Genomic DNA, 26,234 nt, shown 5'->3' on the forward strand with positions numbered 1-26,234 from the left:
TTGAGTTCCAAAAACAGCATATTAAATTTTAATTTTTAAGGCCATATTTTACTTGCATCCCTTGCAAGAAATTTTAGCAAGGATATTAGAAGATTTTTTTTCCTGACATACAACTTTATTTTTCCCTTAACACAACAGGTAAGCAAAATATTTCATTTACTCAATAAACTTTACTGAGAACTATCATGTGTTAGGCACTGGAGACAGACTGAGATGAGATGAAGTCTTTACCATTAAAAGAACTATTTAACCTTGAGACAGTTATATAAATGAATAAATATCATTCTTTGCTATGTTTAAGACAACTGATTCCCATGTATGGGGAGCACTAAAGATACAACCAAGTTTGGTACAGTAGTCAGAAAACACTTAGAAGAAAGTGCTGTTAAATGAATTCTTCAGCAAACAAATAAAAGAGTATCTCTTTCTTTTGAGGAATGTGAGTTCTATTAAATTAATCTGCTACTAGCAATAAAGTATCTCCTCTGAAGATCTTGAAAGCAGAGATCATACACAGTAAGGTTAACAAGTAGACCTCATGATGTCTTAAATTTGTATCTATGACACAATGGATATTTATGAAACTCAATTTTTTTCCAGAGTACCTAGCAGAGTGCCTCACACAGATGGGTGCTCTATAAATATGTGAAAAGTAGACAGATGAATGACTGAATTGTGGGGGTTATCATGGGCCTGTAATTCTTATTAGTCATTAGTCATTCCAAATGCATAGCTAGTAAAAACTGCTTGTTAACAAATCAAAATTCTTAAATGAATATAGAAATCTTTCCTTTCATATTCTTTAGGCAGTAGTACTGGCTGGAGATAAAAGCAACAGCCCGAGGTTAGGCTACTCTAGTTGCACAGGTTTATTGTTAGAATGCCTTTACCTTGGGTATTAGAAATACTGAATAAAGTATTTATTTTATTGAGTTGTTCTTTAGTAGGATAAAGAATATGCAAAAAGAGCCAGGAGCGGTGGCTCACGCCTGTAATCCCAGCACTTTGGAAGGCAGAGGCGGGTGGATGACCTGAGGTCGGGAGTTCGAGACCAGTCTGACAACATGGAGAAACCTCGTCTCTACTAAAAATATAAAACTGGCCGGGCGTGGTGGCGCATGCCTGTGATCCTAGCTACTTGGGAGGCTGAGGCAGGAGAATCACTTGAACCCTGGAGGTAGAGGTTGCGGTGAGCCAAGATCACGCCATTGCACTCCAGCCTGGGCAACAAGAGCAAAACTCCATCTCGAAAAAAAAAAAAAAATATGCAAAAAGAGTAAGGAATATCTTATTTACCGCTATAGAATGATCCAAGATACAGTTTAAGTGAAAAAAGATACAAAATGTTTACAGAATGTTTCTTTTGCATAAGAAAAATATTTATATATATTCACTTGTATTTTTTGAAAAGTAACAATGGCAGAATAACCCAACTAATTCGAAAATGATCACCTAAAGAGAGAGGGAGAGAAGAGTAGAAGGAACAGCAATTGAAATGAGTTCAGTTTTGGAATTACGTGAATGTTTTACATGATTTTTTTAAAAAGAGAGTTTTAAAAATGAAAGATAAATATATATGGGGCCAGAAAAAAAATTATAGACTTAAAACTTTGAGCTAAAATAGGTGAAAAGCCTCTCTCTAATAAAGTAATTTTATTTCCACCTACTGCTGCAAATGCTCTTTCTAAAATAAAAAGCTGATCGTGGCCTTTCTTTTTTAAGTCTTCTGTTCTATAACAACAAAGTTCAACAAACATCTATGAGACCTTTAAGGATCTCTCTCTAATTCTCCAATCTATTTTCAACTAGTTGCTCACTTAAATCCCTAAGTTCAAGCTATGGCAAGCTACATGTAATTCTCTGAAAGACACTTACTCTTTCCACTTCCTGCCTTTGTACCATTCCTTCTCTTTTCTTTTTATTATGTAATTTTTTTGAGTCCCACCTCGCAGCTACTCCTCCAACAAATCTCTGTCAACTCTATCCCAACCCAATGTTAAATCAGGTATACTTCCTCAGCACTCCCAAAACTTCTTGAATATACATCTCTATCTTGGTTACGAGCAAACAATGTAATAATCACTGTAGTGTTTTTTGTTTTCAGGTACCCTACCTAAGACCTTATGTTCCTTGAGCGCTGGGATTGCTTTTTGCTGCTCTTACATTAAACATTAAAAGTACAATGTTTCTCGGAGAGATGAATGACTAAATAAGTAAATCAAAGAGATCTAGGAGACACGGTTTTACATATTTTATGTAAAACTCACAAATTCGGCTATTAAATCTCTGATCTCCAATTAATATTTTATTTTAGGTAATAACCAGTATTACTAATCTTTTATAAAACTGAAATATCTGTACAACACCTGAATTAACCTTAAAATGTATTAAATCTCACCAGCATAACAGTATTAAAGTGGTAGGTAGATTACTAAAAACACTGAATTCTTAATTCAGATAATACACCCACAGAATAAATAAATAAACCCATTGAATTCTTTTCCTCAATTCACGAAAGAAAAACCACAATTAATAGGTACTGTGATAAAATTATAGTGTTTTCTTAGGGTAAATTAAGGAGAAATACCACATTTAAAAGATAAAATAGTAATTCAAATTAAAGTGTCTTTTCAAGTTTATTTTTATATACAATTTCAAATATAAACTATAGAGCAATATGATGAATTATCATGAATCTATCACCCAGCTCCACAATTAGTAACTCATAGCAATCTTGATTCAACTAAGAAACTATTTGTAAACATTTGCAATACCAATATCTCTTAAAAGATCACTTCGTTAATATTACAGACATTTAATATTATTAAACATTAAATTAAGTACACTGAATATTAAATATCCAAGCAGGCTATTCCTTTAGTCTCATAATTGTTTCTTCCACTTTTCTGCTTCCCAGATTTTGCTAAGTGCACCCTTGTGTTATCATTTAACATATTTTTCTATCCCTTGTATTTCTTATAAACTGGCTATTATATCTAGAGGCTTGATCAGATTCAAATTCAGTTCTTCTTGACAAGAATAGTTTATACGTGGTGTTGTGGACTTCTACCAGATGGCATTTAATGTTTTGTTTTTTCTTTTGTGTGAGATTTAGTATAAATCTGTGGATTCAGGTACTGCCAGCCTTATCCATCCACTATAAAGCTCCCCATCACTTCATACCTAGTATTTTTAGCAGCCATTGATGATCATGTCTTCCTCCATTAATCAGAGGCAGTAAAATGGTGACATCATTAATCAGTTACCCAAAACATCTTTTCTTCATTACTAGGTGGAACACTTCTATAAAGAGAAACTTTCCCTAATCATATTTGTTAACTCTGAGGTATAGTTCATGAAGAAAAGGGGTTTTATTTCTTTTCCTTATTTACCAGTTTTCAAAATGAGTTAAAACGCCAGCATCCTTCAAAGTAGACCAATAATTTTTTAAGTCCCGTTATGAACTCATGGATTTGAACTTATTTTATAAATTTTAATCCACTGTCAGCATCTTTGTTGATTTCTAAACTCTCCCATCTTTTGCCAACAGGAAACCCTTTATTAGCTCTTAAGTCCTTCTGACAAGACCTGAGGTAGTCTTTGATAACCTACCTGCCTTTCTAGTATCACAGGATGTACCAGGCTCATCTTGTGTATTTCTTGCCTGAGGCTGTAACCCAGCCATTTTATCAAAAAGCCCTTCTATTTATAATAAATTAGAAACTAAGTTGCAATCTAAGTACTCGGTGAACCTATCACTACTGGACTGGTTGCCTTATTTAGGATGTTTCAATGGAATGAGCTAGGATGTGTGTATTTTTAGACAAACTACATTAAGAATTCATGTAATTCAAATTCAAAACTGCAAGCTTTTTACTTCCAGTGTATGTTCATGTCATCACTCGGGTTGAGTTGGTTGCAAATGGCACTAATTATTTATTTGCTTTATTTCATTTTTAATAGTTTCAAAATAATACCATTATCATAAACAATATCATTATGAAAGTTAAGATGACTACGCAATTCTTTTTGTTTTCAGGACTACTCACTTCTACAGTCAAATAACTGCTATAGTCAGGTAAAATAATTTATCTCTGTGTGACCACCAATTTGGCACAGTTAGGACCATTTGCTTTTTTAAATAGAGACTGCTTTCTTACTAATTTTGATTTTATGTTGCTTTATTTACTTGGATCCAACTTCGGAGCTACAGAACAAGTTATGGTCAGAAGTTCAGCTTCCATACTTGACTCCTCTACACTATGTCCTCTCTTCCCCTATAGTAACCATTCAAAAATTTTTTATCTTCTCCTTTTTTAACATAAGCAAATTATGAATAAGAATGTTTATATTCCCCTTTCATAAATAATCATTAACATATTTAACACTCTTAAATAAATGGTAGCAGATTATATACACATTATATCCTGGAGATCATTTCTGCAGTAGTAGACACATTATTTTTTGTGAAACTGCATATACTCCATTTTGTAGATGCACCATGGTTTCATGTGCCTCAAGGATGTACATGTTGTTTTCAGTTCTTTGATTTACAAATAGTGATAGAAAAAAAAAATGGCCCTCTGCAGATCTTTTTTATTTATGACAGTGTGTATTTTGATGTGCTATTTATCAACCAATGTAAACTCATCCTCTCTGAGGTTTTAAATTTACAATCACCTAGCACCTAGATCCTGACTTCTAAATACTACTCCACACTTTAATAAACTACAGCTCCTTTGAGAAATGGCAGGCTCTAAGGCTGCAATGGGGAAGATACAAGATGAGTCTAACAATCTTCCTGTGCTAAAACGAAAATATATATATATATATATATATAAAAATATATATATATATATGGAGGCATGTCAAAAAGGACAGAGGAAAAACAAAAGGACATGAGAGCCAACTTGAAGGGACTTGAAGGGGCTTCCATTGACCAAATCTGATTTGAGCATAAAAATAAAGACTGTTAAGGATCACCGCTCAGTAAATAAAACAGGAACCCTTGAGTCTGTGCTGATGACAGAAACAGACACACAGAGGAGGGCTCTGATAGAGCTCTGAGTGTCAGCTGGTAAGGTTATTAGTCTTAGAAAACCATACTTATGCAGTCATCACAGAAAATGCTGGTTTGGGCAAAAAGTCGTCAATGGATACTAAATCTAGGGGAAGTTTGCTGAGGGATAATTTACATAGACTCAAAGTGTCTTCTCACAAATTGCTTCTTAGCTGTAACAGATGAACTAGAAATCACAGTGGAGAAACCGGACACCACGTCCTGGTGACTGAATGTAGCATCACTAATGGGGACAGACAGACAATGTGAGCTCCAGCTGTGAAACACTTTAGAAGATATATCATTACCTACACAGTTCTCCAGCCAGGTACGCAGAGTAAGGAATGCATAATTTGGATCTAATGGTAAGTGAATACCAGAAAAACCCAAATTGAGAAATATATTCTATAAAATAACTAGCTTATAGTCTTTCAAAATGCCAATGTCATGAAAGACAAAGAAAGAGGAACTGTCCAGAATGAAGGAGATTAAAGAGATATGACAGTCAAATGCAATATGTAATCTCTGTACGGAAAGACGATTGACCAAACTCGAACCCAGACTAAGAATTTAAGTACTCTTAAATCAGTGTAAATTTTCCTGAACTTAATAAATACAGGCCTTGAGTAAAAGAATTTTTTTTATCCTAAAATACATATTGACTTATAGAGAATGTTCTAAAAGAAAAAAAAATAAAAAAAATATACTGAAGTGTAAGAGGTGTGATTTTTGCAACCTACTATATCACAAGTTTTCTTTATTAACATCCAAGACAGTGAAACCTTCTTTGCAGGTAGTGAAAATGTACAATGATGCAAAAATTTAAAAGCCACAGAAGTACAGTGAACATAACAGGCAAGTAAACATTCAATGTATGAAAAATGAAAATACAATTATCTAATGTATAATGTGTCAATAAATTGGCCAAACTAGGCCAATAGAAATAAAATAACTTAACAACACTTTTAAAAACAAATCTGAAAAGATAAAAATGAACATTAAAGAAGGCAAATGTCAAACTGGGCAAGGTGGCTCACACCTATAACCCAGCACTTTGTGGGAGGATGAAGCAGGTGGATCATTTGAGGCCAGGAATTCAAGACGAGCCTGCCCAACATTGTGAGACCCCTTCTCTACTAAAAATACAAAAATTAGCCAGGTGTGATGGCACATGCTTGTGTTCCCAGCTACTCAGGAGGCTGAGACACGGGAATCACTAGAACCCAGGAGGCAGAGGTTGCAGTGAGCCAAGATTGGGCCATGGTACTCCATCCTGGGCGACAAGGCAAGACTCTGTCTCAAAAAAATAAAATAAAATAAAGAAGGCAAAGTCAAACGTATACAAAAGCCACCTCAGCAAGTACTAGTAGCACTAGAGAAGAGACTGTTTATGTGTATTTAAACATTATATGTAAATTAGACAGCCTATACCAAAGCCTTAGATCTGTTATTTATTTTCAATTATATTAATAACATATACATTTATTTACTTCTGTCCTTAGCACATAAAGATTTTCTTTCTTGTATAATTTCCCTACTTTTTCTTTATTTTTTTTAACCTGTTAATAGTGATTAGATGAATTAGATTCCAATTGGGGGTGCTGGGGAAACCCTGATGGAAGGTAAACTAATTTTCCACAGAATTATAATGGAGGACTGTGTGCTTGACAAAGAGAGCTGTAAATAAATCAAAGAATTTTATTTACTGAAGAATACAGCATAGTGCACTCAATTCTGATCCTACGCCTCTTGTTCCCTTCCACCTATAGCTGCTAAGTGTCAATGTCATTCGAAAGAGCTTCTTGCTAGGCATGGTGGCTCACACCTGTAATCCCAACACTTTGGAAAGCTGAGGTGGAAAGATCACTTGAGGCCAGGAGTTTGAGATCAGCCTGGACAACATAATGAGATCCCATCTCCACACAAAAAAAATATAAACTTAGCTGGGCAAGGTGGCATATGCCTTCAGTCCTAGCTACTCAGCAGGCTGAGGAAGGAGGATCGCCCAAACCCAGGGGTTCAAGGCTGCAATGAGCTATCAACTGTGCTACTGCACTATAGCCTGGACAAGAGCCAGACCCTAACTCTTAAAAAAAGGGGAGGTGGCCTTCTTTTAGGGAATTCTTGAAAGAATTTTTGGACGCACACTTATAGGGTAAATTTGGGACTAACTTGATGTTCTGAAGTTCAACCATAAATTACTTTCCTCTAGCTCTCTAGCCCGTTCTTCTGCTTATAGTTGTATTTATATCTGTACACTGGTTAGATGAGCCTCAGGTTTCTGCCACATAAAACTAATTATTTAATTATTTAATAAAAAAAGGAAAAGATGTTATTAGTTGGTACTATATGCCAGATATTAGGTTCTTATTTAATCCTTTTATTTTCATAATACAGACAAATACATTCAAGCTGAGAAGGCTGTGTAAATAAATGCCAACACTGTAATAACAAGTGTACAAATTACGAATATATATGGAGAACTGAAAGGAAGTTCAGAAAAATAGAAGCCACTAATTTCTTAGGATGAGAGGAGTAGTTTATTTTTTAAAAAATTCCTTAATGTTTGTGGCAGAAAATGTGCCCCTCCCTATCCACCCAGTATCTACTTTGTTTGTCCTCTAGTATTAACAACCATCCCCCCAGTTTAGGTTGACACATGCCCACCCACCTAGATTACCTTTCTCAGTATCTTCTACAGCTCAGTGTAGTCATGTGAGTAGGTTCTGGCCAATGAGATACAGCTAGAAGTGATGGTGATGTGTGATTTCTACATCATAGCCTTAAAAATGAAGTGGCTTGCCTTAAATCCTCCCCCTTTGCATCTTCTCCCTGCTAGCTGAAAAGGGCAACCACTAGTATTGGAAGCCATACATTAAGAAGAGTAAGGCTGTCCAAAGGTTTGAACTCCCTTACCTGGGAGTGAAAGAGAAGTAGTTATATTTAAGCCCCTGTGTTTTTAGTTCTCTAATATAGTACCCTGTTTCTCTAGCTAACACACTGTACTAACATTTGTGAAATAAACATTTTGGAAAGAACAGGTTTTATACATACACAATTTTAACTCACCTGCTCAACTCCTCAACTAATGAGTATTGAGCCAGAGTTTCTATTGGGAACAAAATGCCATAGAAAAAAAAATACCTTCTGTGAAAGTAAAAAGATAAAATACAACTGGTCCGATTCCTGATTGAGGAACTGGAAATAGGGGAAATGCAATTACATGCATGGTTTTATGGGGAATGATTTCAGAATTCAGCAACGGTATCTTTCTCCATACTTTTCCCTCTGTCTGGAGAACGCTTTCTCTCCAAAGCAATCAATGAAACTTTTCACTCTTCAAGACTATTCAAAAATAAGACTATTCAAAACTATGTCCTTTAGGTAGCCATTCCCTGGTTTCCCCAGGCACAGATCATTGCTCTAGCTCATGTTCCCACAATACTTTGCTCATGTTACTAATAATTCCTTCACAATATTACAATTATTATTATTATTATTATTTTTTTTTTGAGACGGAGTCTCGCTCTGTTGCCCAGGCTGGAGTGCAGCGGCGCGATCTCGGCTCACTGCAAGCTCTGCCTCCCGGGTTCACGCCATTCTCCTGTCTCAGCCTCTCCGAGTAGCTGGGACTACAGGTGCCCGCCACCACGCCCGGCTAATTTTTTTGTATTTTTAGTAGAGACAGGGTTTCACCGTGGTCTCGATCTCCTGACCTCCTGATCCGCCCGCCTCAGCCTCCCAAAGTGCTGGGATTACAAGCGTGAGCCACCGCACCTGGCCCTATAATTATTTTTATACATATATCTCTCTCCTAACTAGGTCTTGAAGATCATTAAGTCAGGACCTTTAGTTATTTTATAGACCACTGTCCACTTTAGCATGACTGTAGAAAGAATCTGGAAAGTAGTAGGCAATGACTAAATGCTAAGCATTAACAACAACAAAAAAAACACAATTAGTGGCCAAAGTCAAGCAATGGCTTTCAAACTTTTTGGACCATGACCTATATAATACATTTTACATCATGATGAAGTATGCACACACATAAACACAAAAAGTTTGATGAAATAGTACAAATAAAAACTATAAAAGGTTTCAGAAAACCTGGAAAACATCTTCTCATTTGTACAACTCTGAAAACCAGGTAGTTCCACTGCTTTGTTAAGCACTGACCAGCAAAAACAACAGTTCCTTTCAGCATTCTAAACTACCAATCCAAGACAAAACTGTATTATAAACTCTTCTTAAAGTACAATATGATTCTATCTCCTTAAAGTTTCTAACTGAAGAAATTTAAAACTGCTAAAAGTGGAGAGATACTAGGAAGAGTAACTTTTAACATGACTAATTTCAAAGATGATTACTTAGTTGTGTTGAACCTGGGGTAAACTCAAAAGTAAATATTTTCTAGTAAGCAGAGAATGATCAGATGAGAAATAAGGGCTATGGATACACACATTGAAAAGTCACTGAAAAATAGTTTCCTAACATACATCTAAAATTTATTACAATATCAATGACATGAATGAAAATCTCTAATTCTCTAATTTATAGTTATAACAATGCAAACCTTAATGACTTTTTCCCCCTTTAGTATATTATCAGGCAGAAGTCTAACACAGAGAAATTATGTTTCCAAAAAATCAAGTGAGATGGGAGAGGGTAACAGGAGTTAAGACATTAAATTAGATTGGCTATGAAATGAAATATGTTGAAGCTATTTGGTGTGTACATGGGGCTCATTTTACTACTGCCACTACTTTAATATAAACTTCAAATTATTATTAATAATATTTAAGTTAACACAAATAATGCCTACATTTAAAAGTTCAATTTTGGCTGGGCGCGGTGGCTTACACCCAAAATCCCAGCACTTCAGGGGGCTGAAGTGGGTTGATCACCTGAGGTCAGGAGTTCAAGAGCAGTCCGATCAACATGGTGAAACCCCGTGTTAACTAAATACAAAAAATTAGCCAGGCATGGTGGCACATGCCTGTAATCCCAGCTACTTGGGAGGCTGAGCCACGAGAATCGCTTCAACCCAGGAGGTGGAAGTTCCAGTGAGCCGAGACTGTGCCACTGCACTCCAGCCTAGGCAACAAGAGCAAAACTCCATCTCAAAAAATAAATAAAAGTTCAATGTTAAAGAGATTATTGATATTTAGTTTGCTTTTTAAAAAAGGTGTTGGCAGGGCGCGGTGGCCCACGCCTGTAATCCCAGCACTTTGGGAGGCCAAGGAAGGCAGATCACCTGAGGTCGGAAGTTCGAGACCAGCCTGACCACCATGGAGAAATCCTGTTTCTACTAAAAATACAAAATTAGCCAGGTGTGGTAGTGCATGCCTGTAGTCCCAGCTACTCGGGAGGCTGAGGCAAGAGAATTTCTTCAACCCGGGAGGCAGAGGTTGTGGTAAGCCGAGATTGCACCACTGCACTCCAGCCTGGGCAACAAGAGTGAAATTCTGTCTCAGAAAAAAAAAAGGTTTTAAAATATTTATATGCTTTTAAATTACTTTAATGAATACTGCCACAAAAAAATGAAGTTACCAGCAATATATAATTTTAAACAAAACTATTTGTTATGTGGCATTTCAACTGTCTGCACATACCTATGGGTGTGTACTGCACCTAAAAAAAAACTTCTTTTATTGTGAGTCATTTGGTTAAAAAAAGTGAAATAAACAATGTAGTATGTATCAGACACTAGGTTGGACACTGAGTTAATCCTTCACTATAAAATACATTCTAAAATTGGAATAGATAAAAGATGATTAGGAATTTTGGTATCCCATATACAACTAATTCTGATTCTCTTATTATAAATTTTCTTTTCATATCCAACCTCTGCCTTTTACTAATGTAACTGAGGACTGAATCATTTAGAACTGTGAAAACAGTATTACAGAAGTAATAATAATCAATCTCAAGCATAAAAACAAAAAGACTCCTTGTTTTAGGCTTGTAGGAATTTAGACTGTTACTTCACTCTTTTCCAATGGCCCCATGCCTTAACATAAGGCATGTTATCTTTTACTAACATACTTTTATCTCGTTATCTTTTACTAGTATCTTTTACTAACATACTTTTCCTTAGTATAAAAATTAAATAAAGTATCTTTTACTAACAAACTTTTCCTTAGTATAAAAATTAAATCACTCTGCTTTTTGCCTAAGCCTGTCTAAATGCCTTACCAGCAAAGTCACATCACCAGGACATTTTTAACATATGTGAAATTTAAGATTATCATGGTTTTAAGCCCATTTCTCCAAAAACAAAGAAACAAACAAACAAAAAAAAACCTCTTAATTAATATTGGGCTTCATACTTGTCCTTATGATCAAACTTCACTCCTACATTTGATCGGCCACAGATTTTGGTATCTCTCTGCATTTACAGTATCCACCTGACATATACATGTATTTTTGAAGACTTTTATCTCTTTCTTGATTATAAGCTTTAAAGGAACTCAAATTTTAGAATCCCATGATATCTACCACATAGTAATTGCTCAATCATCTAAATAACTATCTGAAAACAAACACTTGTATTTTTGAAAGCAACAACAGTAGAACTGAGAAATAGCTATTTGGAGTCATTCTCATTAAGCAAAGAGTACCCCACTATTCTTGTGCCTTACGCCTCAGTTCTGAGAGATACTGTAGACACTGAATTCCAGAAGTCAGTACTGTTTGAATAGAACTTTGCACATCTCCCGCTTTGTCTCTACATATTTTAATGTCAGTAACTTAGATCTCAATCTATCTACACCAAAGAAACTTCCGAGTGCAATTTAACATTTAAAGTTGACTTCTGACTCAACAGTCACCTCATACCATAGTGATACATAATATATTTTCAATTATAAACACTAATTTTCTCAGTCATATATATAAGTTGATTCTGGTATGAGATTCCTGGAATCTCTCCCTAAAACTAGTGGTTCCAACCCATTCACATGGGGAATACACTCCCCATTGGCAGTGTTTTTTCTGCTATGCTCCCTTTTTTTTCCTTCCTTCACCTGGAACTAAGTCACAGAAAAACTTTTTTTTTTGAGATAGAGTCTCGCTCTGTCGCCCAGGCTGGAGTGCCATGGCGCAATCTTGGCTCACTGCAAGCTCTGCCTCCTGGGTTCACGCCATTCTCCCGCCTCAGCCTCCCGAGTAGCTGGGAACACAGGTGCCTGCCACCACGCCCAGCTAATTTTTTTGTATTTTTAGTAGAGACGGGGTTTCACCCTATTAGCCAGGATGGTCTCGATCTCCTGACCTTGTGATCCACCTGACTCGGCCTCCCAAAAGTGCTGGGATTACAGGTGTGAGCCACCGCGCCTGGCCAAAAACTTCTAACAATGAATAAACCTCAGGTAAAGAACTGCAAAGCTAGATGTCAAATACATTCTCCTTATTAGGGGACTTGCATACTTCTTTAATGGGGGACTACGACTTCTATAAACATCTTCCTGAGGGGGGCGCGGTAACTCACGCCTGTAATCCCAGCACTTTGGGAGGCCAAGGTGGGCAGATCACGAGGTCAGGAGATCGAGACTATCCTGGCCAACATGATGAAGCCCCGTGTGTACGAAAAATACAAAAATTAGCTGGGCATGGTGGCGCGTGCCTGTAATCACAGCTACTTGAGAGGCCGAGGCAGGAGAATCACTTGGAGGATGCGGTGAGCCAAAATCATGCCACAGCACTCCAGCCTGGCAACACAGCAAGATTCTGTCTTTTAAAAAAAAGAAAACTTCCTCTCCAACACCCTTCTGAATATATATCATTTGTTCTTCCTTCCTTTTCAAATTACGTTTGTCATCATTATTAAAATTACAAAAGTTAAAGCATGTTATGAAAACTTTCAAAATAGCTCATCAAATGACTCTAGTAATGTACCCTCCATTTTCTTTTTACCTCAGTTGCATGCCCATTTGGCCCCACAAATTTGAATATACTCAATAGTATATTTAAACTGGCTATTCCATTATCACCCCTAGATTATAATAATCTTTCTTGAAGTTAATTTATAACCCTGAAACATGGCAAGATGCTGAATGACTATAGGTGAATAGCTTCATATACATGCATATGAATTTAACATGAATACAATTCTCCTGGGAATCTTATTAAAATGGAAATTCTGGTTCAGTAGATCTGGGACCTTTTAAGATGAAGGAATTGTTCTGTACATTACTGGAGTACAAAATAAATGATTCTATGCACTTGTCAAAACCCACAGAACTGTGCATCATGGAATAAGCATTAATACATGCAAATTTTAAAAATCAACCAGTATGATGATCACAGGATGGAATGCAGATTGTCACAAATGAATCTAATTTTATCACAAATTTATCACATAATTACACTCAAAGGGGTGAGGGAAAAATGAACTTGACCAACATCAGAAAACAGTGTTTTGACTAGAAACTTAAAGGCTAAATATTAAAGCGTACTGTACGTAAACACCATATTTTAGTTGCAAAATTAGTTTCTCTTGATAAAGTATATCCTAAAAATTCTAAAACTGCTTTACATATATATATTAGGAGTGAATATATAAGCACATAAATGGTGGATGGTCAGTGCCAGGTTTCTCATTGTTGAATAAGGAAGTTACAAAGGAATATGAAAGGTTAGAATGAACTCTATAGCACAGGATTAGAGTTGGAGCCATCGGTATGAACTCATGTTTATGTATGAGTTAATATGTATACAGATGTAAGGATACAGAGATGACTATACATACCTAGGTATACACAGTATATCTAGATATATTACCTAGCTCTGTCTACTTTGTTCACTGAGAGGAAATAAAAGCAGTGACACTTGAATATCAACAAGCACACCCAGTATCCAAATCTTGGTTTCTAATGCCATTCTCCAAAAAAATGGAACCAAGGCTCCTTGGAGAGTGGCTGATTCTAGGGTAAAAGTAAGGGAGTGTGTAAAAGAAACATACAAGCCAACCTAAAAAAGCTTCCAAGAGCCAAGGCTAGATCAATTTAAGTAACAAAAAAGTCAACTATTATACATTCGATACATAAAAGTACCTGTTATACATAAATACATAAATATTATATACAAATACGTATTTTATAGTGGATTACAACTAAGCTGGATTACACCTCAAAGCACATACATAAATCCATACATGTATAAACGATTTATAAATTTCCTTACAGAAATTCCATTTAATATATGTAAATACTCCCCCCACCAGGAGATGGAATTTAATTCCTATCCCAACCCTCTTGAAAGTAGGCTAGACAAAGTGACTTGCTTCCAAAGAATATATTATGGAAAGGAAAAAACAGTAACTTTACAGTAGAGAAACTTGCAAATACTACCTTGACCAAGTGATAGAGGTTAACACCACCAGTAATGTCATGAGGATAACATGTTTCCCATATGATGTGACTAGCACACTTTATCTTTGTGGTATTCTTTCTAAAAACCAATAACCCTAGTTTATCCTAAGAACAATAGACAAGGCCAGGTGTGGTGGCTCACCACCTGTAATCCCAACACTCTGGAAGGCCAAGGCAGGTGGATTACCTGAGGTCAAGAGTTCAAGATCACCCTGACCAACATGGAGAAACCCTGTCTCTACTAAAAATACAAAAATTAGCCAGGCATGGTGGCACACACCTGTAGTCCTAGTCACTCGGGAGGCTGTGGCAGGAGAATTGTTTGAACCCAGGAGGCGGAGGTTGCAGTGAGCTGAGATCGCGCCATTGCACTCCAGCCTGGGCAACAAAGCAAGACACCACCTCAAAAAAAAAAAAAAACCAGACAAATCTAGATTTCAAAGACGTTCTATGGGATATCTGGCCAGTATTTCTTAAGGTGGTTTAGATCACGAAAACTAAGGAAAGACTTAGAAACTCTCACAGATGAAAGGAGACTGGGGAGATGTGACAACTAAATGCGATGTGGCACTGTGGATTTAATCCTACAACAGAAAAGAGGGAGTTAATGGAAAAATCAATGAAATCCAAGTAAAGTATAGAGTTTAGGTAATAGTTTTTAAAAAAAGAATAAATAAAATGGCTATAAATCTTGTTTCCCCATCTGGAAAGTGGGAATCATAACACTGTATATATCACAGAAGTTTTGTGAGGATGAACTGTGGTAATTCAAGTGATGCGCAATGCCCTATGTGCATCATGCTAGGTTAAGGCACAGTAAGAGCTCAACGATCATCGGTTGCCATTGTTACTGCTTCCGGAGAAACGAAACTTACCTAGCCTCTTGCTAGTCCTGCTCAAGACACAGTTAATTGGAGGTTCCCAGAAAATGAAAACCATGTATAACAACATCAATAACAAAGTAGCAAGACGCTATGACTCCAGACGAATAGCTTCATATAAATGTATAAGAATCACTTGGGAATCTTGTTAAAATGAAGATTCTGATTCAGTAGGTCTGGGAGGAGGCACAAGATTCTACAGTTATAATAAGCTCCCAAATGATGCCAACACTGCTGGTCCACGGACCACAACTGGTGCAACTTTTCTATTTCTGTAGTTTTAAATATTTCTCATTTTAAAAAAAGTTTAAACATTTTCTCCATTCATCATAAAGTAATACTCTTTTTAAAACCCAAACTGCACCATATATAACCCATCAGTCATCAAGATCTTAAACAAGCAACTACTTAAGCAGAGTAAAAGGGGTAACATCACATTACTGTTTGCCCACACATTATCTTTTTTTTTTTTTTTTTTTGAGACGGAGTCTCGCTCTGTCGCCCAGGCTGGAGTGCAGTGGCGCGATCTCGGCTCACTGCAAGCTCCGCCTCCCGGGTTCACGCCATTCTCCTGCCTCAGCCTCTCCAAGTAGCTGGGACTACAGGCGCCCGCCACCACGCCCGGCTAATTTTTTGTATTTTTAGTAGAGACGGGGTTTCACTGTGGTCTCGATCTCCTGACCTCGTGATCCGCCCGCCTCGGCCTCCCAAAGTGCTGGGATTACAAGCGTGAGCCACCGCGCCCGGCCTGCCCACACATTATCTTATGACTATATATAGAAAAGTAATGTTTGAAAGGTAACTCATACACCATTCTGATCTTTAACCATATAGCCATTCCTGAAGTAAATCATCACTCGAGATAACTTATTTAAAACTAAAAAAAGCCAGCCAGGCACAGTGGCTCATGCCTGTAATCCCAGCACTTTAGGAGGCCGAGGTGGGTGGATCACAAGGTCAGGAGTTCAAGACCACCAGCATGGCCAACATGGTGAAATCCCATCTCTACTAAAAATACAAAAATTAGCAGGGCATGGTGGCAGGCACCTATAATCCCAGCTACTCAGAAGGCAGAGGCAGAAAACTGCTTGAACCCAGGAGACGGAGGTTGCAGTGAGCTAAGATTGTGCCAGTGCACTCCAGCCTGGGCAACAGAGTGAGACTCCATCTCAATTAAAAAAAAAAAACAAAAAACACACACTAAAAAAAAGTCTACCAGGATTTGAAAAATTTGCTTGCAAATACCACCACAAATCCACACAGCTGCAAATTGATGCTTTGAAATCTTCCAGCATTATCTTTAAAAAGCTTAACTTCAGTTATATAAAACTTTGTGTTGAACTGTAACTGTTATACAGGTGCATCCTGGCCCACATTTCTTAGTAACTAAATTTCAAGACTGTCAGCAACAGCACAGCCAAAGAGACACATTTTTCCTGTGCATTCTTCTTCCTTTCAGTAAATAGTTATAGAGAGCTCTCCAGACAGAAAGAACACTTAAAAATTTTTTTTCAGTAGAAAGCTAACTGTAACCTGCAAATGCCAAATGAATTCTTTCTTAATTCTATTCCGTTTAATAAACTTTCACAAAGGAGAAAGGAAATTTTGAAGCAAAAATACATTACAGAATTCTAGCCACTAAAAAAACCAAAATTTACTTTAAAAAGCTACTTACAATGAATATCAACTTTGGAAACAAAGTATATTTCTAATCTAATTATATTAGGGGCCAGGAACGGTGGCTCATGCCTGTAATCTCCAGTGCTTTGGGAGGCCAAGGTGGGCAGATCACCTGAGGTCAGGAGTTCGAGACCAGCCTGGCCAACATGACAAAACACCGTCTCTGCTAAAAATACAAAAATTAGCTGGATGCAGTGGTGCATGCCTGTAGTCCCAGCTACTAGGGAGGCTGAGGCAGGAGAACTGCTTGAACTCAGTAGGCAGAGGATGCAGTGAGCCAAGGTCATGCCATTCCACTCCAGCCTGGGCGACAGAGCAAGACTCCAGCTCAAAAAAAAAAAAGAAAAAAAATTACTCCATATTAATATTCATAGTTATAGAAATTTTAGTTTTTTTTGCAAGAAAATCCCTCTACCTCTAAAGTTCACCTCCTCAGTCTTTTAACTAGGCACAATCTCCCTTCTTTGAAATGTCTTACGACAAAAGCTTCTGGGGAAGGGAGTGGGAATTGAGTGTTAATGACAGTAGAGCACAGTATAGCAGCAGTAAGAAAGAAAATGAAGGCAAAAAAGAAGGTCTCTCTCCTGATAAACTCCAAGGCATTTGTAAAAACTAAGTAACTGGGATCTCATTAAACTAAAGAGCTTCTGCACAGCAAAAGAAACTATCATCAGAGTGAACAGGCAACCTACACAATGGGAGAAAATTTTTGCAACCTACTCATCTGACAAAGGGCTAATATCCAGAATCTACAATGAACTCAAACAAATTTACAAGAAAAAAACAAACAACCCCATCAAAAAGTGGGCAGAGGACATGAACAGACACTTCTCAAAAGAAGACATTTATGCAGCCAAAAAACACATGAAAAAATGCTCATCATCACTGGCCATCAGAGAAATGCAAATCAAAACCACAGTGAGATACCATCTCACACCAGTTAGAATGGCCATCATTAAAAAATCAGGAAACAACAGGTGCTGGAGAGGATGTGGAGAAATAGGAACACTTTTACACTGTTGGTGGGACTGTAAACTAGTTCAACCATTGTGGAAGTCAGTGTGGCGATTCCTCAGGGATCTCGAACTAGAAATACCATTTGACCCAGCCATCCCATTACTGGGTATATACCCAAAGGACTATAAATCATGCTGCTATAAAGACACATGCACACGTATGTTTATTGCGGCACTATTCACAATAGCAAAGAGTTGGAACCAACCCAAATGTCCAACAACGATAGACTGGATTAAGAAAATGTGGCACATATACACCATGGAATACTATGCAGCCATAAAAAATGATGAGTTCGTGTCCTTTGTAGGGACATGGATGAAACTGGAAAACATCATTCTCAGTAAACTATCGCAAGGACAAAAAACCAAACACCGCATGTTCTCACTCATAGGTGGGAATTGAACAATGAGAACTCATGGACACAGGAAGGGGAACATCACGCTCTGGGGACTGTTGTGGGGTGGGGGGAGGGGGGAGGGACAGCATTAGGAGATACACCTAATGCTAAATGACGAGTTAATGGGTGCAGGAAATCAACATGGCACATGGATACATATGTAACAAACCTGCACATTGTGCACATGTACCCTAAAACCCTAAAGTATAATAAAAAAAAAAAAAAAAAAAACAACTAAGTAACTTGATAACCACACTTTTCAGAAGCATACAAAATCTGTATGGCAGAATTAACTCTGAATAATTAAAGAAATATGCTTTGCAATTATTTGAGTATGCATTGTAAAAGATTCCTTAAATTTGATTTCGCAAGGTTTAATTTTTTAATTTTTGTTTTTTGTTTTCGTTTTGAGACAGAGTTTCACTCGTTTCCCAGGTTGGAGTGCAATCGCGTGATCTCCGGCTCACCGCAACCTCCATCCGCCTCCTGGGTTCAAGCAATTCTCCTGCCTCAGCCTCCCGAGCAGCTGGGATTACAGGCCACCACACCCAGCTCATTTTGTATTTTTGGTAGAGACAGGAGTTCACCATGTTGGTCAGGGTGGTCTCGAACTCCCAACCTCAGGTGATCTGCCTGCCTTGGCCTCCCAAAGTGCTGGGATTACAGGCGTGAGCCACTGCGCTCAGCCACACGGTTTAATTTTTTTTCATCTGTAGTATCAAATTGCCATATCCTCCTCGTTTTAGATATGGCAGAAGAATATATAAAATATTGGAACAGGTAAGTAGTCAGAATATACCAGCACATGATCTGTCTGCATATCCAACTAGAAGATTTACTCTCAAGTCTTATTTCCTATTTTATGAGTAGTTTGGTTCCTTTGTTTCCTCTAGGTATTTCTACCTACTAACCATTCCATTCCAACTATGAATAAGAAAATGTGAGGCCGGGTATGGTGGCTCACACCTGTAATCCCAACACTTTGGGAGGCCAAGGTGGGAGGACTGCTTGAGCCCATGAGTTCAAGACAAGCTGAGGCAATATGGTGAGACCTCATCTCTACAAAAAATTTTAAAATTAGCTGAGTGTGGTGGCATGCACGCCTCTCAGGATGCTGAGGTGGGAGAATCGTTTGAGCCCAGGAGGTGGAGGCAGAGGCTACAGTGAGCTGAGACTACACAACGTACTCCAGCCCGGGTAACAGAGTGAGGCCCTGTCTCAAAAAGAAAGAAAAGAAAAAAAAAAATTGTGGGTGGACAATATGACTCTTCTATTTACTTAACTATAGTCAGTAGTCAGCATACCAATAGAGATTTGAATCAAAGCTGAGATTCAAAAGTCTTTTAATTAAACCTCAACTCTGGTGATTCTAGTAAAACTTTACTGTTTGAAACTTTACGATGCACTTTGTAATTAATTAAAATGAAACTTTAATATCAGTTCAATCCTTAGAGTTGAGGCAATCATATGAGTTCTATTAATGCAGAGATAGCATCAACTCAGGTTTTATAACTCCTAGACCAATACTTGTTCAAGTAATAATGCTGCTTTCCATAACTGTTCCTTATTTTATTCTCTATGATGTTCTTGTTTATCCAAACAGTACGTATGAAAGCTGATAAACTAAAGTATAACTAGCAAGGTCAGAAAATTCCAAGTGTCAGGCCAAGCATGGTGGCTCACACCTGTAATCCCAGCACTTTGGGAGGCCAAGGCAGCTAGATCACTTGAGGCCAGGAGTTCAAGACCAGCCTGGCCAATGTGGCAAAACCCCATCTCTACAAAAAAAATACAAAAATTAGCTGTGAGTGGTGGCCAGCGCCTGTAATCCCAGCTGCTCTGGAGGCTGAGGTAGGAGAATCACTTGAGCCTGGGAGGTGGAGGTTGCAGTGAGCCAGGATCACACCACTGCACTCCAGCCTGGGCGACAGAGCAAGACTCTGTCTCAAAAAAAAAAAAAAAAGAAAAAGAAAAGTCCAAGTTTCAGATCAAATACAAATACCACTATTTAGTTTTCTATCTAACATTTTTTCTTAATCTTCCTAATTGACAAAACTTTCCTGTTTCTTGTCCACCCCCATGTTTCCATCACTGTAATTAATGTTTTTGTTATATAGTATCCTATGTTACACAAAATATGCTGGTTACAATAAGCAAATATTCAGTGCTCATTATCTCAGAAAATATTTTAAGCCCTTTACATGAAGCATGTCAATCCCCAAATTTTTTTTTTAATTTTATTTTTTATAAATTAGAGACAAGGTCTCACTATGCTGCCTAAGCTGGTCTCCAACTCCTGAGTTCAAGTGATCCTCCTGCCTCAGCCTCTCAAAGTGCTGGGATTACAAATATGATCCAACAAGCCCACCATGAACTTTAAATAAGATAAACAATAGTGTAATCCCCTCTTTATGGGGCAAAAATCAGAGCCTCAGAGATTAAGTAATTTGCCCTAATTCACACAACTAATAAGAGAAATAGGGTAAGTAAATAGTTTGACTCCAATGCCCACATTCCTAATTTCTATATATGATAATGCATATAACTAAATGGATTGTAAACTAATGTGCAGATAACTCAAAATTTGGGAGCTACAGAATTTAAAGAATCTTCTTTGCAAACACTTGACCCAAGCAAGAACTCTTAACTTCTTCACAGATAATTAAAACTCCAATCTGAAAATAAAAAAGGGCCACAGTAATATTTCAACAAATGTCTGGCTCAGCACTGTCTATAACTTTCTCCGGTGATAGAATGTTTTCTGTGTGCTGTCCAATATGGTAGCCACTGGCCACATGTGATTATTCAGCACTCGAAATGTATCTAGTATGACTAAGTAAATTCTGAATATTTCATAATTGAAGTTTAAATAGCCACATGTGGCTAGTGGTTACCACACTGGACAGTACAGGTATAGAAGACAAAATGCCAGAAAAAGATGAGTGAAAAAATTTTTATTGCCTTCATCTAGAAATTTCACTAACAGTCAAAACAATTTAAATCTATTATACATGCTCCAGCTTAATTATTAGCTCAAATATAAACTTCCAAATAGATTTAAGTAAACAAAAACTTTCTATATTTAAGATCTACTGTGTATCTGAATGAAAAAAATAATTAAAACCTCTATTATGAAAAAAGGTTCGTATATCAGAATTTTTTTTAGTATTTGGATAGCTAAGAGGAAAACCTGAAAACTCTGCTACCTATGAGGAAAACTAAATAACAACAATAATAATAAAGAAAAAATAGAGTCAAGTTTTCAACTCTCTTCATAGTAAACAATTGATAACAAAGTGCTTACTTACCTTGATTCTCCACTACTGTTTCTAACACTTTCTTCATCACTGTGTCCATTCATTGTAAATTATTATCAAGAAGTTTTAAAGTAAAATATAAATCTTCCCAGTTTAAAAGATGAATATAAATACTGACTCCTTGAATATAAAAATTCACAGATGAATTTTCTTCAACAGTCACAGGTTTTCTGGGACTCTCCTTTGATTCACCTAAAGAAAATATATTAATAAATTAAGAAAATTTCCTGCAGAAAAAAGGTAAATAAGCCCCGTCTAAAACGTACAAATCTACGTAGGCCAATTAGACTAGAGGTGTTAAGGAAGAAGTGGGGGCCTTTTATTAAGTACTTAAAATATCTAGACTTCTAATAACTACACTCCTGACTGCTAACTAGAATTTAGTATGCAACTGCTAATATACTTCGGACAGAAAAAATTAAAATATTTGTGGGGTGATAAGATTTTTAGAGACTAACTGCAACTAACAATGTTTTTACAGACTCCTAAAGCAAGGTGATACGATGTAACATATGCATACATCCCAAGGGTAGACAACGGAGTCTTATTAGATAACTTGGTCCAATAAATGAAGTGTGGGGGGGGGGCAGGAGGAGGCTACCTTTAATCAAGCCCTCATTCCTATCACCAAGAACTTCATACACTTGAGTGAGAAAGTTCTGAAAACGCTCCCATGGGAGGAACAGGCAAATAGAAGATACCATATAATCTCAACAAAAATGCATTGCTCAAAATAAATGTGTTCTTTAACAGGTAAACGGATAGTGGGATGATAACACTTAAATAATACTTATCCAGTTTGCACTTGGTTTTTATTTTGTGAAAAAAATTGAAAAGGTAATAGAACATACACTATATCTGATTTTTTACGTAAAAAATTTGGGGCAAGAATAATGAACCAAGACACACCATTTCCACCTTTAAAGATTTCAGTACAACACTGAAGAATCACCTACAAGCCATCCACGAATAAACAAAGGAGATCTCTGGCAGGGGAGGGAGAGGAAGAAGCGGGGGAAGGAGACGTCAGATCCTTCCCCAGCCAGAAAGTACCGAGACAGCCAACTGAGAGCAGAGCTGTCCTCCGACCTCAGCAAAGAGAATTCACTCCTACGATTATTTCCATTCCACAAAAGAGGGAGGGAAACAGACTGTTACCAACTCAATGATAGCAAAGTCTGCATCTGGATCAGGATGTTAATTCTCTAGACTACTGTCCAGCAGACTCTGCAAGAACAGTTATCTAAAAAGTAACCGTTCTACTCAACATTTATTTCTAATGTTAAATATTAATCTCAACCCTAGTCAAAGAGCCTTACTGAACAATTAAGTCTTAAAAAATCTAAGTATGTTAACAAACTGCCTTTCCCGTTTCTTCCTTTAAAAACTTCACTCCCCTTTTCGTTCTTTCCTTTTCACCCTCCTTTCGTCCCTCAAAATGGCTTTCTCTGTACATTTTAACTTCCTTTCCCCTCCATCTCCCTTATCCGAATAAGTCCTCTGAGACCCTTTTCACAACCCTGAGTTCTGAAGCTCCAAGCGCACACAGCGCTGTATCCTCTCAAGCGTCTCCACAATGACTACCCTAAGTTATTAAACCTCTTCAATCCTCTCTTTTAGCAGTTGCTTTGCTTCTGCTAAGTTTTTAAAGCGGCACTCGAAAAAGGTTTGGAAACCATCCTCACTCATCCATCCCGCGCGCTCCAATCAGCCTCCCTCGCGGACCTGCCCCCCTCTCCCAGGGCCTCCATCCCGGTCCAGGAGTCCCTCTTCCCGCCTCAAACTTCCCGCAGACCCGCCCCGCGCCCTCCCAGGCTCGCCCGAGCCGCCGCCCCCTCCCCCTCCCGCCGCTCCCCACGTGCTGGGAGCCCGGGTGGCGGCAGGACCCACGCACCGGCTAAGTGCTAGCCATTCGGGGGTCTCCTATCGCGGCCCGGTCGGCACCAAGCTGAAGAGGTCGGGGCAGGGCCGCCAGGCCGGGGCAAGGATGCGTTCTGCGGCCCCGGCCTGTACTCGCCGCTCACACGCCCCCTGCGCGCCGGGCCCGTACACCACCACCGGCACTGAGAGCCACCCGGCCTTCGCCCGGCCGCTGGGCCGCCGCCTGGCCACCGCGCCGCGCCCGCCCTCCGCCCGGCCGGCTCCTGTCCTCTCCGCCACATCCTGACCCGCCCGCCGCCCCGTTTCTTACCGGCGGGCTTGGCGGGGCGGAGGGAGCCGACTCGTGTGGACGGCCTCCCCCGCGCCCAGGCCCGGGATCTCTGCCGCCGAGTCCTAGTGCTCCGGCGTCTCAGGGTAAGCAAGAGTCCGTGCGGGGGAGGGGGAAGGGGACAGACGCGGAGGGGAAGGGGAAGCCCCGGCCCGCAGCACCAACGCGCGATCCCCTGCGGAGTGGAGCTAACAATTCATTATTGAAGCACCAAGGGCGAGGGCAGCAAGAGCTATAAGTAACGAGTCGTCGCCGCCGCTGCCGCCGTCGCGCGCGCGCTCCCGCTCCCTCCGCTTATCTGCCCCCGGCAGCCGCCATGACGCCGAGAGAGCGAGCGAGCGCAACCGTCTCCGTCGTAGCCGCCGCCGCCACCGAGGTCGCCGTCGCCTCCGCCTCCCGCGCGACGTAAGCGCCTCTGCTCACTCCCCTTCCCGACAGAGCGCGAGGCGGGCTGGCGAACGGGCGGGCGCGCGCACGCCGAAGCCTTTCTGCTCGCGCGCGGGCGGCGGGAGGGACTACGTTGAAGAGTCGTGGGCGTAGGAAAAAAGCGATTGGTGCTGGGGCGGGGCGGGGGGGGAGGTGAGTGCGCGCACGCGCACGAATGGGAGTGCGCACCTTGGGTGCGCGGAGGCCGCCGGACTCTGCGCGGAGACCGCCGGACTCTGGTCGCGGCCTTAGTCCGCTGATCCTCGCTTGGGTGCCCGCCCTTAGCGGCCCGGCGTTGAATTCCGGGAAGTGGGAGCTTCAGGCTCGCTCCGTGCGGGTATGGGCGCTAATGTCACTTGGGATGGTTGCGCAAGGACATCGCGGCGGAGACTGACAAGGAACCGGGGAGGAACGGGGTGGGGAGAGACTGCGATGGGACTTGGGAAGCCGGGAAGGGCCGCGCTGAATAAGCCTAAGGGGCCGGGTCGCAAGGAGTGTCGGGTAGCACAGGCCTCGGCTCAGTCGGAGCGCCAGGCCTCAGGGTCCGGGCGGGGGCTGCTGCGTCACAGTAGGCAGCCTGGGAACGCAACTGTTGGGCAACCGTGGTGGCCTCTCGCCACCTCTTAACGCTTGGGCGATCTGCGATTGACGCTCCCTCGGAGCTGATGTCCCGCACGGGCGGGGCGCCTGAGGAGGAGACAAAATAGAGACCTGGTTGTTGACAGCCTGTGATGCCGCTTGATTCATGTGTGGGTGGCCTGGTTTAGAAATGTACCACCCTTCCTTTCTAGGTTCCTCCCCGGAGGGCGGGGTGAAGGGTGCGGCGCCGAATCGCAACAGAAAACGCTACTCGAGGGATGTTAGTAACTGTCTCAGCTTAAGTTGCTGCCTTTTAGCTGACAGTTTGTATCGTAACTGTAATTGTGGGCCTTAGTTAGATCCCTTCAATGTGTTGGAAACATATTTTTTAAGTGTATTTTTGAAACATACTTAGAGCATATTGAAATGCTTTTTTGAAAGCGTTTTTTAAGTCAAAATTCTGTTACACTGTATTTTTTTCAGTCTGCAGATGGACTTGACTCACTCAAGGTTAATGATTTTTGTTTTTTACTTACTTTTATAGAGGCAGGGTTTTGTCATGTTGCTAGGTTGGTCTTGAACTCCTGGGCTCGAGCGATCCACCTGCCACTGCCTTCCAAAGTGCTGGAATTACAGGCGTGAGCCACGGCGCCCAGCGGCGGCGGTCAATAATAATTAAAAGTTTCTAATCCCATTGTTCAGTTATTTGATTTGGTGTAAAGGCCCACTTTCCAAGTCAAATGAGTTTGTGGTAACATGCATTCCCCAAATAATTATTTTTCCCTTGTGGGAAATATTCCAGAGTTTTAGGCTACCAGCTGTTTAAACAGTTGGGTTCAAATCCTTCAAAAAAATCTCAAAACATAACTCCACATATGTATTTACTACATATTGAAGGGTATATTCATCTGGAGAAGTAGGAGAAAGCAAACAGATGGCCATGGCCTTTTTGAAAACATGTATCTATCAGCAATAATTGAATAGCAAAACGAAATGGAACACTACCATCCTTCGCGGTGTTAGGTAGTTTTAATACTGGGTTGTGAGAAATAAAAAGATCATACAAATCTTCATTTCAGAAGTCCCTAGAGTATTATGAACTGAGTGCTAATTTTTCATATTAAGCTTTATGTTAATATCCTTAATGATAGGAACTTCCTGTGCCCCTAATTTCTCCAGAGAAACTATTAACATATAAAGAATGTTGTAATCAGAAGTATAGTTCAGTTAATAAAGTCCTCAATTACAACTCTGACATTTTGTCATTGTCTTATGAAAAGATTTACTGTAAATACAGT

At 39.4% G+C, this 26,234-nt stretch overlaps 1 protein-coding gene across 2 annotated transcripts in view; it reads right to left on the minus strand.

The window, feature by feature from the left end:
- The window catches only part of CHD1 (chromodomain helicase DNA binding protein 1), a 76,265-nt gene extending 51,844 nt beyond the window's left edge, over positions 1 to 24,421 (minus strand). For both annotated transcript variants that reach the window (XM_055297570.2, XM_055297569.2), the window contains exons 1-2: positions 23,914 to 24,421; positions 21,714 to 21,914 (exon numbers count right to left, since the gene is read on the minus strand). In XM_055297570.2, coding sequence (XP_055153545.1) covers positions 21,714 to 21,766 — 53 coding nt within the window. In that variant the 5' untranslated portion in view covers positions 21,767 to 21,914; positions 23,914 to 24,421. The remainder of the gene's footprint in view (positions 1 to 21,713; positions 21,915 to 23,913) is intronic.
- Positions 24,422 to 26,234: the final 1,813 nt, after the last annotated feature.

The sequence above is a fragment of the Symphalangus syndactylus genome, chromosome 11 (genome assembly GCF_028878055.3).
Source record: "Symphalangus syndactylus isolate Jambi chromosome 11, NHGRI_mSymSyn1-v2.1_pri, whole genome shotgun sequence".
Taxonomy (NCBI): domain Eukaryota; kingdom Metazoa; phylum Chordata; class Mammalia; order Primates; family Hylobatidae; genus Symphalangus; species Symphalangus syndactylus.